Source organism: Trachurus japonicus, chromosome 18 (genome assembly GCF_045865225.1).
Source record: "Trachurus japonicus isolate A0001 chromosome 18, Traja_1.0".
Lineage (NCBI taxonomy): Eukaryota > Metazoa > Chordata > Actinopteri > Carangiformes > Carangidae > Trachurus > Trachurus japonicus.
This window is the reverse complement of record NC_140924.1, coordinates 12,465,228-12,481,810: the sequence shown is the minus strand read 5'-3', so window position 1 is coordinate 12,481,810 and position 16,583 is coordinate 12,465,228. Positions and strand designations below refer to the sequence as shown.

At 37.8% G+C, this 16,583-nt stretch overlaps 1 protein-coding gene and 1 long non-coding RNA gene across 4 annotated transcripts in view; one reads left to right on the top strand and one right to left on the bottom strand.

Annotated features, from left to right (window-relative positions):
• Window positions 1-1,058: 1,058 nt before the first annotated feature.
• LOC146968810 (uncharacterized) lies at window positions 1,059-3,317 on the bottom strand. 2 transcript variants are annotated; one of them, XR_015038197.1, is made up of 3 exons: window positions 3,216-3,317; window positions 1,350-1,478; window positions 1,059-1,255 (listed from the first exon to the last, which is right to left on the bottom strand). It is a non-coding gene; the product is annotated as an uncharacterized LOC146968810 (long non-coding RNA). The 2 variants fall into 2 exon arrangements; XR_015038198.1 differs by lacking the exon at window positions 3,216-3,317 and adding an exon at window positions 2,794-2,908.
• Window positions 3,318-10,054: 6,737 nt separating this feature from the next.
• Window positions 10,055-16,583, top strand: part of mpdu1b (mannose-P-dolichol utilization defect 1b) — a 6,927-nt gene continuing 398 nt past the window's right edge. The window contains exons 1-7 of one of the 2 annotated variants that reach the window (XM_085759691.1): window positions 10,055-10,250; window positions 11,832-11,897; window positions 12,252-12,384; window positions 12,513-12,598; window positions 13,526-13,644; window positions 13,759-13,869; window positions 16,205-16,583. The exon at window positions 16,205-16,583 is cut by the window's right edge and continues 398 nt beyond it. In XM_085759691.1, the coding sequence (XP_085615817.1) occupies window positions 10,058-10,250; window positions 11,832-11,897; window positions 12,252-12,384; window positions 12,513-12,598; window positions 13,526-13,644; window positions 13,759-13,869; window positions 16,205-16,339 (843 nt within the window). In that variant the 5' untranslated portion in view covers window positions 10,055-10,057 and the 3' untranslated portion in view covers window positions 16,340-16,583. Of the gene's footprint in view, window positions 10,251-11,831; window positions 11,903-12,251; window positions 12,385-12,512; window positions 12,599-13,525; window positions 13,645-13,758; window positions 13,870-16,204 lie in introns of both variants that reach the window. The other variant, XM_085759692.1, reaches the window with a different exon arrangement.

Below are 16,583 nucleotides of genomic sequence, written 5' to 3'. Positions count from 1 at the left end.
CATAGTACTGTACCTGATTTCTCCTTCTCAAGAACGGCCACTTTATCTGTCAGTTCAGCCTTGGTGCACTTCAGTTCTTCTCTCAGAGCTCTGAGCTCAGCCCAGATATCAGCGCTAACATTGTCAGCTCCTCCACTTTCTGCATTAGCCCATGTCCCAGACAGACAGAGGAGCAACACCACCAGCACAGGACCCCCCATTGGAAAACCTCTAGAAACCCCTGCTAGGAAAATCAACTCAACAAGATTTAGTGTGGATGTAGCTACTCCCACTGATCACAGGAGCACAAACTCTGAAAGAAGGTGGCTGCTGCTACTGACCATCCAGTATTTATGAAGGTAGACTGATGCAATGTCCACAGCTGTGGGCAAATAGCCTGATTCTCATTAGTATCATTATTTATCTTATTTAAACAGGTAATATCATGTGTCAGTTGCAGTGTGTTATGTAAAAGTTTTTTTTTTGCTCAGAGAAAGGGACAAGTTAGAAATACCAAAATGTCATGAGAACATGTGGGTCAAATGACATCCTAAATATCATAGTAATGATATAATAAAATCCTCTTTTTGTTGTTCTTTATGCAAAATCAACCCAGTAAAACAACTTTTCACTTGGTTAAATGGGTTATTGGTCAGTTGGGAGGACTTCTCTCCATTTTTTCTTTTTTCATATTCAAGGTAAGGGCTCAAGACCATGCAAGTGTTTATTTATACACACTCTAATGCTTTTGTGTTAATGACATTTTTTAGAATTACTACGTATTTTATAGTTTATGATAATAAAGGACAGGAAGTCATTAGGTATGAATGCAATTTAATGGACACCTTTGTATTGCAAAATAAGCCTGTGATTGACTAATACACATTACTTTTCATTGTAGTGAAATCAACAGTCAAATTCTGATGAATCGTTGACATGGTTTGTTTAAGGCCTTTCTTGAAGGTGTCAAAGTAGCCGACTTAAAATCACAGACGATACAGCAGGAAACCACTGAAGGTGTTCCTGTAGAAATGATAATTATCAGTATTTTCAGTAAACACAGAGGCTGGGTTCATAGTCATATAGGCCACACTCCCCTTTTCCATCTGGAGAATTAATGCATTTGCACATGAAGCATAATTGATACTCAGCTCAGAATTATGCAGGACTCTCTGATTATTATGGTATAAGTTGACTGCCACCCATGTGTTAGGTCGGTAGTTGAAGGCAGTAAACCTGAAGTAGTAGACTCCTTTAACTGGAGCAGTGAAGATACCTGGAACAGTAAAGAAGCAGAGATCTCATCATCACTGTCCAATACTCAACATTGTCAGTTTATGTTATGAAGCATGTGGTGATGTATACACTACCTGTATGTGGGTTATAAGCCCCACCAACATTGGTGAGTGCTCTATCGTAGACAACTGTTTTTTCAGTATCGTACGGTCCAACATGCCCTGTGACATCCAAACCAGCAGAGAATGCGTACTTCACATTTTCTGTAAAACACAACATGGAAACAAGATTCCCTTTTTAAAGATTGAAACAAGTGTCATGTCCACAATTCTTTATTGATTAAAGGGATAGTTCACCCAAAATTCAAATTTCACTCAGTTTCTACTCACCCTCATGTCGACTAAAGGTGCGTTCACACCGGACCTTTTATTTTTGTCGCTGTCGCTCGTATCGCTCCAAAAAAGACGCTCCATCGCTCAGCTGCAGTCGCTCGTCAATTTGGCACAGAGCCACAGACTCGCATTTTCGCTTTGATGACGTCATGCCCACTGCCATGTGTCTCTGTTTACACCAGCACCACCGGGATTACGGCAGCCAATCAGCGCTGAGCGACGAGCGACTGACGGCCGGAGAGTTGGGATTTCTCATCTCGAGCAACGGGAGCGACTAGAGCAAAAAAACGCTCCGTCGCTCGGTCGCTGTCGCTCCGAGCCCCAGCGTTTTTTCGCCTGGGCGATAAAACGCTCCATCGCTCGTTTGCATTGACTTAACATGTAAACTCGTCGCTCGTTCGAAAAACAAAAGGTCCGGTGTGAACGCAGCTTAAGGGCTGGGAACGGGCCTCACTTTTCTTCGTCCAAAAAGACACACCAAAAAACATCCAAATACCTCCATACTGCTTGTCTATAATGTCCCTCTGGTATTGAAGCCCCAACATGAGAAATTGTTCCAAAAAAAATGAAATAAGTCTATATTTTAAGCTTGTTTGTAGCGGAAGCTCCCAGCACAGCTCTTCCTGTGTCCGTCCAAATCTTGCGCGATTTGCACCGGTGTCAGTGCAAATCATGCGAGAGGTATTTGGATGTTTTTTGGTGTGTCTTTTTGGACGAAGACAAGTGAGCCCCATTTGCAACCGTCATATGGACATGCAGTGCTGCACGAAGCCCCGCTGTAACTCAGAGAAGGCACGGAGAACTCTGAAACTTCTCCCAGCCCTTAGTCGACATGAGGGTGAGTAGATAATGAGTGAAATTTCAATTTTGGGTGAACTATCCCTTTAATGCATCTCTTCTTTAAGCAGGGTTGTCTGTAAAATATGTATTAGGATGTCTTCAGTCATTGGACTCCACTACATGTACTTCTGTTTTGTTTTGGTTTTCATCAATATTCCTGCTGATGTCGTCTGGATCTCATCCAGTTTGTTCTTAGAAACATCCAGTCCTTCACTTCCTTCTGATCAGTTGTCACTCTAGAAACCAGTTCTATCACTTGGACTAGAAAAGCATGAAAACCAATAGTTTAATGAATTACTTTTCTTTGATTTTTATATACACTAACAATGGGATTTTTATGACTTACCATTAATCAGTTCCTCCACTTTTGTCTTCTGGAGCTCCAGTTCAGTTTTCGTTGCTTCCAGCTCTGCTGTAGTTGCTGTCACCTTGTTTTCAGTTGTTGTCAGTCTGAGGCTGATCTCTGAAATATCATAGAGGCTGAGGATGAAGATGTATGCATTTTTTGTTTGAACAGGATTCTTTGTAGTTTAAATATGTATTAGGATGTGGTCTTCAGTCCACAGCATGTACTTCTGGTCTTTTTATCAATATTCCTGCAAATGTCGTCCAGATCTCATCCAGTTCGTTCTTAGAAACATCCAATTTTCCCTCATTGTCACTTCCTTTTGATCAGTTGTTACTCTATAAACCAGTTCTGTCACTTGGACTAGAAAAGTATGAAAACTAAGTTTATTGAATTGCTCTAAGTCGATTTTTATAACTTACCATTCATCAGTTCCTCCACTTTTGTCTTCTGCAGCTCCAGTTCAGTTTTCGTTGCTTCCAGCTCTGCTGTAGTTGCTGTCACCTTGTTTTCAGTCGCTGTCAGTCTGAAGCTGATCTCTGAAATATCATAGAGGCTGAGGATGAAGATGTATGCTTTTTTTTTGTTTCAGCAGGATTGAAATATGTTAGGATGTGGTCTTCAGTCCACTACATGTACTTCTTGTCTTTTTATCAATATTCCTGCAAATGTCATCTGGACCTCATCCAGTTTGTTCTTAGAAACATCCAGTTTTCCCCATAACTTCACTTCCTTCTGATCAGTTGTTTCTCTAGAAACCAGTTCTATCACTTGGATTAGAAAAGCATGGAAACTAATAGTTTAATGAATTGCCCTTCTTAGATTTAGATTTTTATGACTTACCATTCATCAGTTCCTCCACTTTTGTCTTCTGCAGCTCCAGTTCAGTTTTCGTTGCTTCCAGCTCTGATGTAGTTGCTGTCACCTTGTTTTCAGTTGTTGTCAGTCTGTAGCTGATCTCTGAAATATTATATGAAGTTCTTTGAAATAACACTGTTGAAAGTAGCATTTCACAACTTCTTCATTAAAATTACCTTTCTGGCTTCATTATGAAAAACTTTTTTAGGTTTTTAATGCATAAAAGTACCACATACATTTCTTTATTATTGCATCAAGGCTTTTGACTCTATTTAGACAAAATTAAAAACAAAAAAGAGTCAAGAGATGGTAACAGAAAGCTGACACAAGATGAAGGTTAAAATATGGAATCTAAACAACAAAGTGCCTAATAAAACTTTAGCACAGTACTGTACCTGATTTCTCCTTCTCAAGAACGGCCACTTTATCTTTCTGGGTTTGAAGTTCAGCCTTGGTAAACTTCAGTTCCACCTTCTGCTCCACCACCATGTCTCTCAGAGCTCTGAGCTCAGCCCAGATATCAGCGCTAACATTGTCAGCTCCTCCACTTTCTGCCTGAGCCCATGTCCCAGACAGACAGAGGAGCAACACCACCAGCACAGGACCCCCCATTGGAAAACCTCTAGAAACCCCTGCTAGGAAAATCAACTCAACAAGATTTAGTGTGGATGTAGCTACTCCCACTGATCACAGGAGCACAAACTCTGAAAGAAGGTGGCTGCTACTGACCATCCAGTATTTATGAAGGTAGACTGATGCAATGTCCACAGCTGTGGGCAAATGGCCTGATTCTCATTAGTATCATTATTTATCTTATTTAAACAGGTGATATCATGTTTATGGAGCTGGTCAGTGACTGGACACTCAATCTGTTATGTAAAAGTTTTGTTTTTAAAGAAAGGGACAAGTTAGAAATGCCAAAATGTCATGAGAACATGTGGGTCAAATGACATCCTAAATATCAGTAATGATACAATAAAATCTTCATTTTGTTATTCTTTATGTGAAATCAACCGAGAAAAACAACAGTACTTCTCTTCAATTTTTCTTTTTTGTTTTTTTTAAATAATCAAAGTAAGGGATAAATATCATGCAAGTGTGTTTTCCTATAATTTGTAGGCAAATTCATTCTTTTTTTATCTGCCTCAAACCCAAAGCAACAAAAACTCTTAACAATTTAAGAACACAAGTTTGAAGTTGAGTGTGTCAGTGAGAAGTTTGTACCAGAGGATGGCGCCATGGAGCTGTAACCTACAGTCTGGAGAGCAGCACTGAGCCATGGAGGAAACTGTAATAATGGCTGTTTCTTAAGTTAAGACCAAGGATTCAGGAGTTTAAAATAGAAATCCTCCACTACATTCAAACATTACATGGTATGAAAGATGGAAAAGCTATAAAAACATTAAACATCTAAACCTCTGATTAGACTATGTGAAAAGAAAACGCCTACATTTACAAATCACTAAATAAAACCTCTGTATGATTATGGGAAAAGATAACCCCTATTTTCAATTCATTTGTGTAAATAAATAGATACATATTTTGGTTATGGTTTTGGCTTTGGTTTTTGGTGTCTTTGGGTATGTGTATAATTGGCTATAAAATAAAATCATTGCTACTCTTTCCATACATTTGGCCCTTAATAGCTTGTAAAAATGTAAGAGATGCCATAAAGTAGTAGGGCTGGGACGATATGCTTTTCTCCCGATTCGATTCTTCTACGATTTTTTGGATGCCGATTCGATTTAAATTGCGATTCTACGATATTGCCGATTCTCTCGATTTTTAGTCGCATTTTTAACATTTATCTGCACACAAACACTGTAGGAGCCTATAAATTAACATACTCCATTATAAAATGAACTTAAACCCTTTTCAAAGCCTGTACTCTCTGTATGTAAAAGAGGCTAACAAATACACATTGCACAATATTTAAAAAAATTCAAAAAAAAAAATTTCAAAAATTAAAAAAAAAAATTTTTTTCAAAAAAAAAAAAATCGATTTAAAAATCGTCAAAAAAGATATTGCGATATCTATGTGAATCGATTTTTTCTCCCACCCCTATAAAGTAGTGTTTGCATGGAGACAATATACCTTAGCTTGTAAAAATCTGTTAATATTTTTAACTAACAGCTCTACTTTTGCTACTGTGGATTATTTTTTTCTTTTTCTTTGTTTTGCTTGATGAACCTACATGTGTGTTGATGTTATATGTGTAATTTTATACAGTTAAATGGATAAATCATTTATCAAGGGTTTTTTTAGATGTTATTTATATGATTAGGCTATTTATCTTATTATTACTTTTCCTTTCTCTTTCTCTTTCTCTCTCTTTTTCTTTTTTTCACTTTTCTTTTTATATTATTTTTTTGGTAATTTGTTTGTTTGTTTTTGCTAGGGTAGCAATGGGTGGGGGGTGGGGGCCACACTGTATTACTGAAATGACATTAGGCTACCTATTATTATTAATAGTAGTAGTAGTAGTAGGCTAGTAGTATTAGGAGTGGACAAATAATATTACTTGCGATTGAACATTGTTAAGGAAATTTGAGAAAAATATGTTAATGTGTGCTGATCATCCAGTATTTATTAGGGTAGACTGATGCAATGTCCACAGCTGTGGGCAAATGGCCTGATTCTCATTCATTTATCTTATTTAAACAGGCGATATCGTGTTTATGCAACTGGTCAGTGGCTGTACTGAATTTGTGTTAGGTATAAGTGTTTTTGTTGTCGTTTTGTTTTGTTTTTCTGTTCAGAGAGAGGGACAAGTTAGAAATGCCAAAATGTCATGAGAACGTGTCTGTTAAATTGCATCCTAGATATCAGTAATGATATCATAAAATCCTCATTTCTGTATTATTTATGTGAAATCAACCCAGAAAAACAACTTTTCACTTGTTTATTTTTTTTAATATTCACAGTAAAGGGCTCAAGATCATGCAAGTGTCTTTCCCATCATGTGTAATTCATTCAATTATTATTGATCTGCCTCAAACCCAAAGCAACAAAAACTCTTAACAATTTACAGTAATAACACAAGTTTGAAGTTGAGTGTGTCAGTGAGAAGTTTGTACCAGAGGATGGCGCCATGGAGCTGTAACCTACAGTCTGGAGAGCAGCACTGAGCCATGGAGGAAACTGTAATAATGGCTGTTACTTAAGTTAAGACCAAGGATTCAGGAGTTTAAAATAGAAATCCTCCACTACATTCAAACATTACATGGTATGAAAGATGGAAAAGCTATAAAAACATTAGACATTTACAAATCACTAAATAAAACCTCTGTATGATTATGGGAAAAGATAACCCCTATTTTCAATTCATTTGTGTAAATAAATAGATACATATTTTGGTTTTGGTTTTGGTTTTTGGTGTCTTTGGGTACATGTGTATAATTGGCTATAAAATAAAATCATTGCTACTCTTTCCATACATTTGGCCCTTAATAGCTTGTAAAAATGTAAGAGATGCCATAAAGTAGTGTTTGCATGGAGACAATATACCTTAGCTTGTAAAAATCTGTGAATATTCTCTCTCTACTTTAGCTCTACTTTTGCTGCTGTAGATTCTTTTTTTCTTTTTCTTTGTTTTGCTTGATGAATCTACATGTGTGTTGATGTTATATGTGTAATTTTCATACAGTTAAATGGATAAATGATTTATGAAGGTTTTTTTTTTAGATGTTATTTATATGATTATTTATCTTATCATTACTTTTCCTTTCTCTTTCTCTCTCTTTTTCTTTTTTTCACTTTTTTTTTTTTTTTTTTGCTAGGGTAACAATGGGTGGGGGGTGGGGGGCACTTGTGTATTACTGAAATGACATTAGGCTACCTATTATTATTAATAGTAGTAGTAGTAGTAGTAGGCTAGTAGTATTAGGAGTGGACAAATAACAATATTACTTGCGATTGAACATTGTTAAGGAAATTTGAGAAAAATATGTTAATGTGTGCTGATCATCCAGTATTTATTAGGGTAGACTGATGCAATGTCCACAGCTGTGGGTAAATGGCCTGATTCTCATTCATTTATCTTATTTAAACAGGCGATATCATGTTTATGCAACTGGTCAGTGGCTGTACTGAATTTGTGTTAGGTATAAGTTTTTTTTGTTGTCGTTTTGTTTTGTTTTTCTGCTCAGAGAAAGGGACAAGTTAGAAATGCCAAAATGTCATGAGAACGTGTCTGTTAAATTGCATCCTAAATATCAGTAATGATATCATAAAATCCTCATTTCTGCATTATTTATGTGAAATCAACCCAGTAAAACAACACGGTATTTAATACGGTATTCACAGTAAAGGGCTCAAGATCATGCAAGTGTCTTTCCCATCATGTGTAATTCATTCAATTATTATTGATCTGCCTCAAACCCAAAACAACAAAAACTCTTAACAATTTAAGAACACAAGTTAGAAGTTGAGTGTGTCAGTGAGAAGTTTGTACCAGAGGATGGCGCCATGGAGCTGTAACCTACAGTCTGGAGAGCAGCACTGAGCCATGGAGGAAACTGTAATAATGGCTGTTACTTAAAGCAGAAGTAAGTGATATATTTGTGTTAATATAAGTCTTAAATAGTTATATCTTCCGACAGCAATCACTTCTATAGAGTGTTTGGTCTGAAACACGGGTCTGTCAGTCCCTCTGCTCTGCTCTGAGCCGAGGAGAAAACATTTATCGTATCCTACAGTTTTTATCCAATGAGGAGAGAGAACGGCATGCAGGGCTGTGTGTGCAGCCAAGGGACGCCGTGAATGTGGTGACGTAGGGACGAGGACTGTTATGGTGCGTTCAGGGCAGCCTGTAACTCGTGTTTTTCCGACCTGTGAAGTCGTACCAGTTCGATCTGGTACGAGTTCACGGGTCAGAAGTTACGAGTGGCCGTTATAGTGACTTTCACCGGTAAAACAGGTCGGAAAAACACGAGTGGGTTGCCTGGAACGCTACAAAGTCGTAAGTTGTGACTTGAAGCTGTAATTTACGGTTTCAAAAGCCTGCCTGGAACGCAGCATTAGCCAAAACGACCGGATCGCTTACTTCTGCTTTAAGTTAAGACCAAGGATTCAGGAGTTTAAAATAGAAATCCTCCACTACATTCAAACATTACATGGTATGAAAGATGGATAAGCTATAAAAACATTAGACATTTTACAAATCACTAAATAAAACCTCTGATTATGGGAAAAGATAACCCCTATTTTCAGTTCAGTTGTGTAAATAGATATATATATTTTGTTTGGGTTTTAGTTATGGTTTTGGTTTTTGGTTTTTCATACATTTTGCCCTTAATAGTTTGTAAAATTGAAGAGATGCCATTGTGATAAAGTAGTGTTTGCATGGAGACAATACCTTCGCTTGTAAAAATTTGTTAATATTTCTAACAAATAGTTTTTTTTACAAAAAGTATTATTATTATTATTAATTTTGCTTGATGAATCTACCTATGTTGATGTTGTATGTGTAGATATGGATAATTGATTTATGAATGTTTTTTTATTTTTTATTCATTACATATGATTATTTATTTGCTAGGGTAACAATGGGTGGGGGGTGGGGGCCACTTGTGTATTACTGAAATGACATTACCTATTATTATTATTATTAGTAGTAGTAGTAGTAGTAGTAGTAGTAGTAGTAGTAGGATAGTAGTAGTAGGACACTAACACGCTACTAACAATAGGCTATACATTATTAAGTAAATTTGAGGAAAATATGTTAAAGGGATAGTAGCATTTTTTTAAAGTGAGGTTGTATGATCTACAAATAGCCCCTAAGTACTTTAATTGCAGTAGAAGACTCTCTGCACTCCTCCTGTTAGCAACGCCAGCCCACAGCCCTGCCCAGAGATTTACAACATACAGTGTTGTGAATGGACCCAAAGAAATGGCCTATTTTCGCGGCCTAAAAGAGGTTTTACGTTAAAAAAAAATTACACAGTTCCATTGTTCACTATAATATAAATTTTTCCAGCCCTTCAAAGTGCAGGAAAAACGCAGTTTTTATTTGGACCTAACCAACTTACGTATCCCTCCGGCCAGGGTTAGCGCCCGCCGATCAGCAGTTGGTTAGGTCCAAATAAAAACTTTTTTCAGATAAAACCTCTTTTAGGCCGCGAAAATAGGCTGTTTCTTTGGGTCCATTCACAACAATGTATATTGTAAATCTCTGGGCAGGGCTATTATGGGCTGGCGTTGCTAACGGGAGGAGTGCAGAGAGTCTTCTACTGCAATTAAAGTACTTAGGGGCTATTTGTAGATCATACAACCCCACTTTAAAAAAATGCTACTATCCCTTTAATGTGTAATTAAAATACAATTATTTCATACTTTTTTCTTAATTATTTTTACAATGATGATAATAAAAGTCGTTTTCCCCGCCGACGGAACCTTTGTGTTGCCATGGGAGCACGTCGGAACTCTTTATCCGTCGCACGCGCCACAGCAACGTCACCTCAAAGCTCAACAATGGCGGACAAAACGGTGCTGGGCCAAGGGTCGTCTTTCATGGACCCTGTCAAAGGACTCCTCCTCACTTATCTCATGCCAGAGTCCTGCTACGACGAGTTTTTCCTCGACTTCAACTTCCTGGACGGTGAGTGTGTGTTTTCGTTTCTATTTAGATGGAATAAAAATAAGAGGAAGAGGAGGAGAAGAGGCGAACGTCTTAAACTAGAGGCTTTTATTTTGTAGAGACAGCGAGCTTTAACTCTTCACGTCATGTGTTTTATTATGTCGCTCTGTTATTCTGTGTTTAATGAGAGTTCATTCAAAAATGTGTAGGATTGATTCGGTTTAGACACACAGAGAGAGAAACAGGTAACATTGGATAATTAGAGATCGATGAAATGATACCTGACTCCTACAAAATAAAAGACCGGAAGTGTCGCTGTCAAACAGATTTGAACAGGAAACGATGATTACAAAATCCTGGTTTGTTCAATCTCAAGGAAGTCTGAGGACCAGTAGTTCCTTGTTTTACATTTCTGTACATGTCAGATGTCCAACCACTTAAGTTTGAAGTATTAGAATAAATTAAATATACTGTTATATAATAAATTAGTAAAATGAGTGGAGCAAGTTTCTCCTTTTTTTATTACAAGTACAAAAAACTTGCTTTCACTGGCAGATTTTTCTACTTATTTCAATTGAAAATTTGTTTGAAACAAGTGAAAATGATCTAAAAACAAGTTACATTTTAGGTGATGAGTCTTATTTTAAGTGGAAAGAGTTTAGTTTTGACTAGAAATGAGACATTTTGACAAGAAATAAGACAAATATTCCTGGAAAGATTTTGAGTTTTTACAGTGTGATGCAGCTGTGGCTCAGTGGGACAGTGGGACAGTGGGTCGTCCACCCGTGGTTCGATTCCCCGGCTCCTTCAGTTCAGTTCACATTGTTAAAAGTGTCTGAACCCAGAAAACTGATCCTGATGCTTCAGTGAGTCTGTGAACGGGGGAAAAAAGTTCATTATGTGTGAAGAAAAGAAGCAGATTTCTACTTTAAATACGCAGCAGATGATCTGAACTGAGGGAGATTTTACATATTTTACTTCACAAGAAGCTGAAGATTTAATCTAAAATGTAAAACTCTCATTCATATTTTTCTCATTTTGACTAGAAAAAGATTTTTCACTATTTTCAGGACAGACAAACCAGACACACCAGGTTCTGTTTGTATTGTTAAACCTTTATTTTGTTAGTCAAAACAGACCAACGCAGTAGGCTATAATGTTCTTCAGTGTGAAGGTGGCTGAGAAAACCAACCTTTATTTTGAAAAGTGTCTATAATCAACCAGTAATGATTGATCACAACAAATCAAATACATGTGACACAGTAACGACACGTAAACATGAGATATGGAGGAGAAAATGATGTTTTCTGCAGGATCTTCACCATAATTACAACATGTTCACTTTATTCTCTTTGTTTTGCATTTTAAATCTTAAGTATATGTGCAGATATTTGTTAAATAAACTTTAATGATCTTATTGTAATAACCTGAGAGACCAGGCTTCAACCTTTAAACTGAACTGTGACGAGCTCATTGCTGTGATTTTAATGTGACGTAGGAACACAGAGTTAGAAAATATCTATTCACTGAAACATCCCAATATATTATGATGTGATTTTTTTTGTGTGTTTTATTTATATTTATATGTTTTTTTTGCTCCAGTGCCATGTCTGAAGATCGTTCTGAGCAAATGTCTGGGCATCGGCATCATCCTGGGATCAGTGATGGGTAAAGTAGCTCCGCTCTTCTCTCCTCTGTCTGTTTCATTTATCATTATACTGGATATTTCCATTTTTTCACAGTTTTTTATATAAATTAAAGTCAGATTGAATCTTTTTTTTAGTTACTTTTTTTTAGTTTTTTGACCATGAAAACACTCAGGTTGATCAAAAAGACTTTAAGGACCAGATTTAATCTTGAGTCAGATTTTTTAATGTAAAATGTGTTTTTTCTTCTTTTATATTTAAAAAAACTAATGTGAAAACATGTCCCTCCTCCTCTCCTCCTCCTCCTCCTCTCCTCCTCCTCTCCTCCTCCTCCTCCTCCTCTTCTCCTCCTCCTCCTCTCCTCCTCCTGTTCCAGTCAAGCTGCCTCAGATCCTGAAGCTGATGGGAGCGAGGAGCGCTGAAGGTCTGAGCTTCAACTCGGTGCTGCTGGAGCTGCTGGCCATCACAGGCACCATGGCCTACAGCATCGCCAACAAGTTCCCCTTCAGGTGGACAGGACTACTCCTCCTCTACTCCTCCTCTTCTACTCCTCTCCTCTCCTCCTCTCCTCTCCTCTCCTCCTCCCTGTGGTTCCTCCTCTGACTCATTGATGAACATGCTGCTGTTGTTTCCTCAGCGCGTGGGGAGAAGCTTTGTTCCTGATGCTGCAGACCGTCACCATCGGTTTCCTCATCCAGCGCTACGGAGGGAAGACCAGCCGAGGTGAGACGCCATGATACACTCATGTATCTATCAATGTATCAATCAATTAGTGACTATCAATCAATTAGTGATGGGGATCAATATTAACTGGCCACTGAAGCAAACACACAGATCAGTTCAGTTCCAGATAAGGTGACAAAAAAGATCAGTTCACTTGTAGATTTCTGCATAAATAATGTATTTGCAAACCATTTATTATGAATGAAATCCCAGGGTTTCTACACAAAACAACATTTTAACTTGTTAATTCGTCTAATATCACCTTTTTTAAAAAAATTTTTGTTCAAATATGTTCATATTTTTCACTTTGTACAGTGTTAAAATGTCTGATTTATCACCTACAAATTATTCATATGGGAAAAATAATAGATAGATGGACGATAGTGGAAGAATTTAAAGCTCTACTGCACAATATTTGTCTTTTCTTTTGGTACCTTTTATTTTATTTTATTTTTTTTCCTCTCTTTTATTTTCTTTTTGTTATCTTTTCTTTTCTTTTCCATTCTTTTCTTTTCTCTGGGGTCTCCTTTTAGTTTGCAGAGTGTAATTCTCTCTCCATACGTGTGTGCAGTAGACAGTGTAACACCAGACCAGCAGGGGGCGCTGTGTCAGTGACAGGAGATTTTCTCTGTCTTTACTGTCAACGTGATTTAGAAACGTTTCAATCACACTGAGTGGAGAGAAAGTCGGCAGGAGTGAACCAAACTGAACTGTAGAGGGTTTTAGAAACCACCAAACGTCTCAAGGTCAAATAGTTAAATAGTGCTTAATGCAAAAAAGATTTAAAGATAGAAAAAGATCCTTTCCTAGAAATGGTGGCCAACTAAATTTTTGTGTTAAATTGTTAAATTATAAAACGAGGTCGTAGAGATTTGGGAGTTTGACTTTTATTTTGAAGAGTCGGCGGTGTGTGTCCCTCTGTCCCAGGTCTCCTCTTCCTGGTCGTCTACTTCTCCGTCCTCGGCCTCGTCCTCTCTCCTCTCACTCCCACGGCCGTGGTCACGTCCATGCAGGCGTCCAACATGCCCGCCATCATCGTCGGCCGGGTAGGAAGTGACATCACACACACACAGAGCAGCGTTTCACTCACTGTTGCCCAGTTGTGTGTGTGTGTTAATGTGTGTTTAACCTGTATGTGTGTGTGTGTGTGTGTGTGTCAGCTGATCCAGGCGGCCACCAACTACAGTAACGGACACACCGGTCAGCTGTCGGCCATCTCCGTCTTCCTGCTGTTCGCCGGCTCGCTCGCCCGCATCTTCACCTCGCTACAGGTGAGTCAGGGCGAGACGCCGACAGACAGCCAATCAGAGAGCAGAACCAGCTCCTCTGTCTGTTTTAATGAAGTGTAACACGGTGAAACGTGTCGTAGATTCTGCAGGAGACACATTTAAAACATAACACACAAAGAAATAAAACATCAAATTAACAAAACAGAGTAAAAAAGAAGAGAAATATTATTTATATATGTAACAAATTTGTATTTTTGAGTCTTTTATTCACATTTATGTCACTAATATACACAGTATATACGTATGTGTCATATAGATTGAACCAATAGAAATCTCATATATATGTAGTTTATACATGTGTATGATTATATTGTACATAGATAGATAGATAGATAGATAGATAGATAGATAGATAGATAGATAGATATGCATATCCAAATCAAAACCCATTGATACATAAATATTAAAAGACACATCATAAATTGATGATTAATGAAAGTTTATTTGAACACAGAATAAAAGAAAAACAAAATTAAAATTAAAAAAAACCCAATAAATGCAAGACAAAAACGCAAAATAAAACGTATTTATGTTCAAGTTTATTAAATCCCGCCCCTTCTCACTATGTTAATTCAATATATATATACTATAATAAGTTATAAATTGATAAGAAAAACATGTATAAACACAATAAATATGCGTATAGATATTAAATATATATGATTACAACACATAATGTCATATAAGATTGATTTATGTTGATATTTTCACACATCTACTCACACAAACTATAATTATCATATCTTCAAACATGGTAAATGTCAAATATTAGGTTTCTTTTTTTTTTTAACCAAGTTTTATTGGTATTCATATGTATTTCCACATATCTTTTAGTTTATATCACATTTTTCTTTCTGTTACATACATATGAAAAAGAAAATTCCAATGTTATTCGTGAAATGTATAAACTGAACAGTCAAAGAAAAACAGTTTGGCAAACACTCAGTCACTGGACTGTTTCTGACATTATTCTGAATCACACTTAGACAGTTCTGAGATAGCATAGTTTGTTAATGTTTTACATTGGTAGGTTCAAATATTTGCTTACAGGGCCCCATCTTGTTGAGAAGATGTCCATCTTGAGATGAAGGTGTGCTGTTATCTTCTCCATTACGTATACCTTTTTAACTCTCTCCTGCCACTGGGGTATGGTGGGAGGGGACAGTTATCATCTTCTTAGCTATTAATAATAGGACATGTAATAGACACAGCTTCCTTTTTTCCCATCTTCCTTTAGGGAGTGCTCCTATAATATATAATTGTGGGGTCAGAGGTAAATCAATGTTTAAAGGGATAGTTCACCCTAGAATGATATTTCACTCATTATCTACTCACCCTCATGTGGACTAAGGGCTGGAAGAATTTTCAGAGTCCACCGTCCCTTCTCTGAGTTACAGGGGGTCTCGGCATAGCAGTGCATGTCCATATAACGGTTGTAAAGGGACACCAGAGCTCTTCGTAAAAAAACACACACAAAAAAACATCCAAATACCTCCATGCTGCTCGTATGTAATGTCCGTCTTGTGCTGAAGCCCCAAATTGCGTAATTGTCCCGAAAAAAATTAAATAAGTCTATATTTTAAGCTTGTTTGTAGCGGAAGCTTCTCGAAGCTCCTCTTCCTGGTCCGTCCAAATCTTGCGTGATTCGCAGTAACCGCACTGACGCCGGCGCAAATCACGCGAGATTTGGACGGACCAGGAAGAGGAGCTTCGAGAAGCTTCCGCTACAAACAAGCTTAAAATATAGACTTATTTAATTTTTTTCGGGACAATTACGCAATTTGGGGCTTCAGCACAAGACGGACATTACATACGAGCAGCATGGAGGTATTTGGATGTTTTTTTGTGTGTGTTTTTTTACGAAGAGCTCCGGTGTCCCTTTGCAACCGTTATATGGACATGCACTGCTACACCAAGACCCCCTGTAACTCAGAGAAGGGACGGTGGACTCTGAAACTTCTCCCAGCCCTTAGTCCACATCAGGGTGAGTAGATGATGAGCGAAATATCATTCTAGGGTGAACTATCCCTTTAATATAGAGAATATTTCTTTCTGAATCCCTTCCCAATAGTTTTTCAACTTTGGGCAGTCCCAAAATATGTGTGTGTGGTCTCCTATCTGGTGACAATCCCTCCAGCACAAAGTTGTTGTGTTACTGTCAAATTTGGAAGTTATGGAGGGGGTTCTAAAATATCTCACTTTCATTTTCCAATTAAATAAATATTAGGTTTCTATATGGATAAATAATGATTTGAACATCATTCCAGATGTTGTCTGACTCGATCGTGTTACATTCGTGTGCTCTGTCCCGTCGCAGGAAACCGGAGACACTCTGATGGCGCTCACCTACGTCATCTCGTCGGCCTGTAACGGCGTCATCGCGCTGCAGGTGCTCTACTACTGGAACAGCTCCCCGGAGCGCAAGAAGAAGAAGAAGAAGAAGAGAGAGTAGAGGAAGAAGAAGAGGAAGAAGAAGGAGAAGAGGAAGAAGAAGAGACATGAGAGACGTGTCTGTGAAACGGGACAGAACAGTTTGACACTTTAGATTCCTGAACGTCGGCGCCACGAGGAGAAAAACCTGATGAAACCTGCTGGATCCTCTCACATTCCTCCTCCTCCTGCAGCTTCCCTCCGTCGTCATCCAGATGTGCTCACACAGATGTGACCGGCAGTTTAGTGCACTTTGTTGATTCATT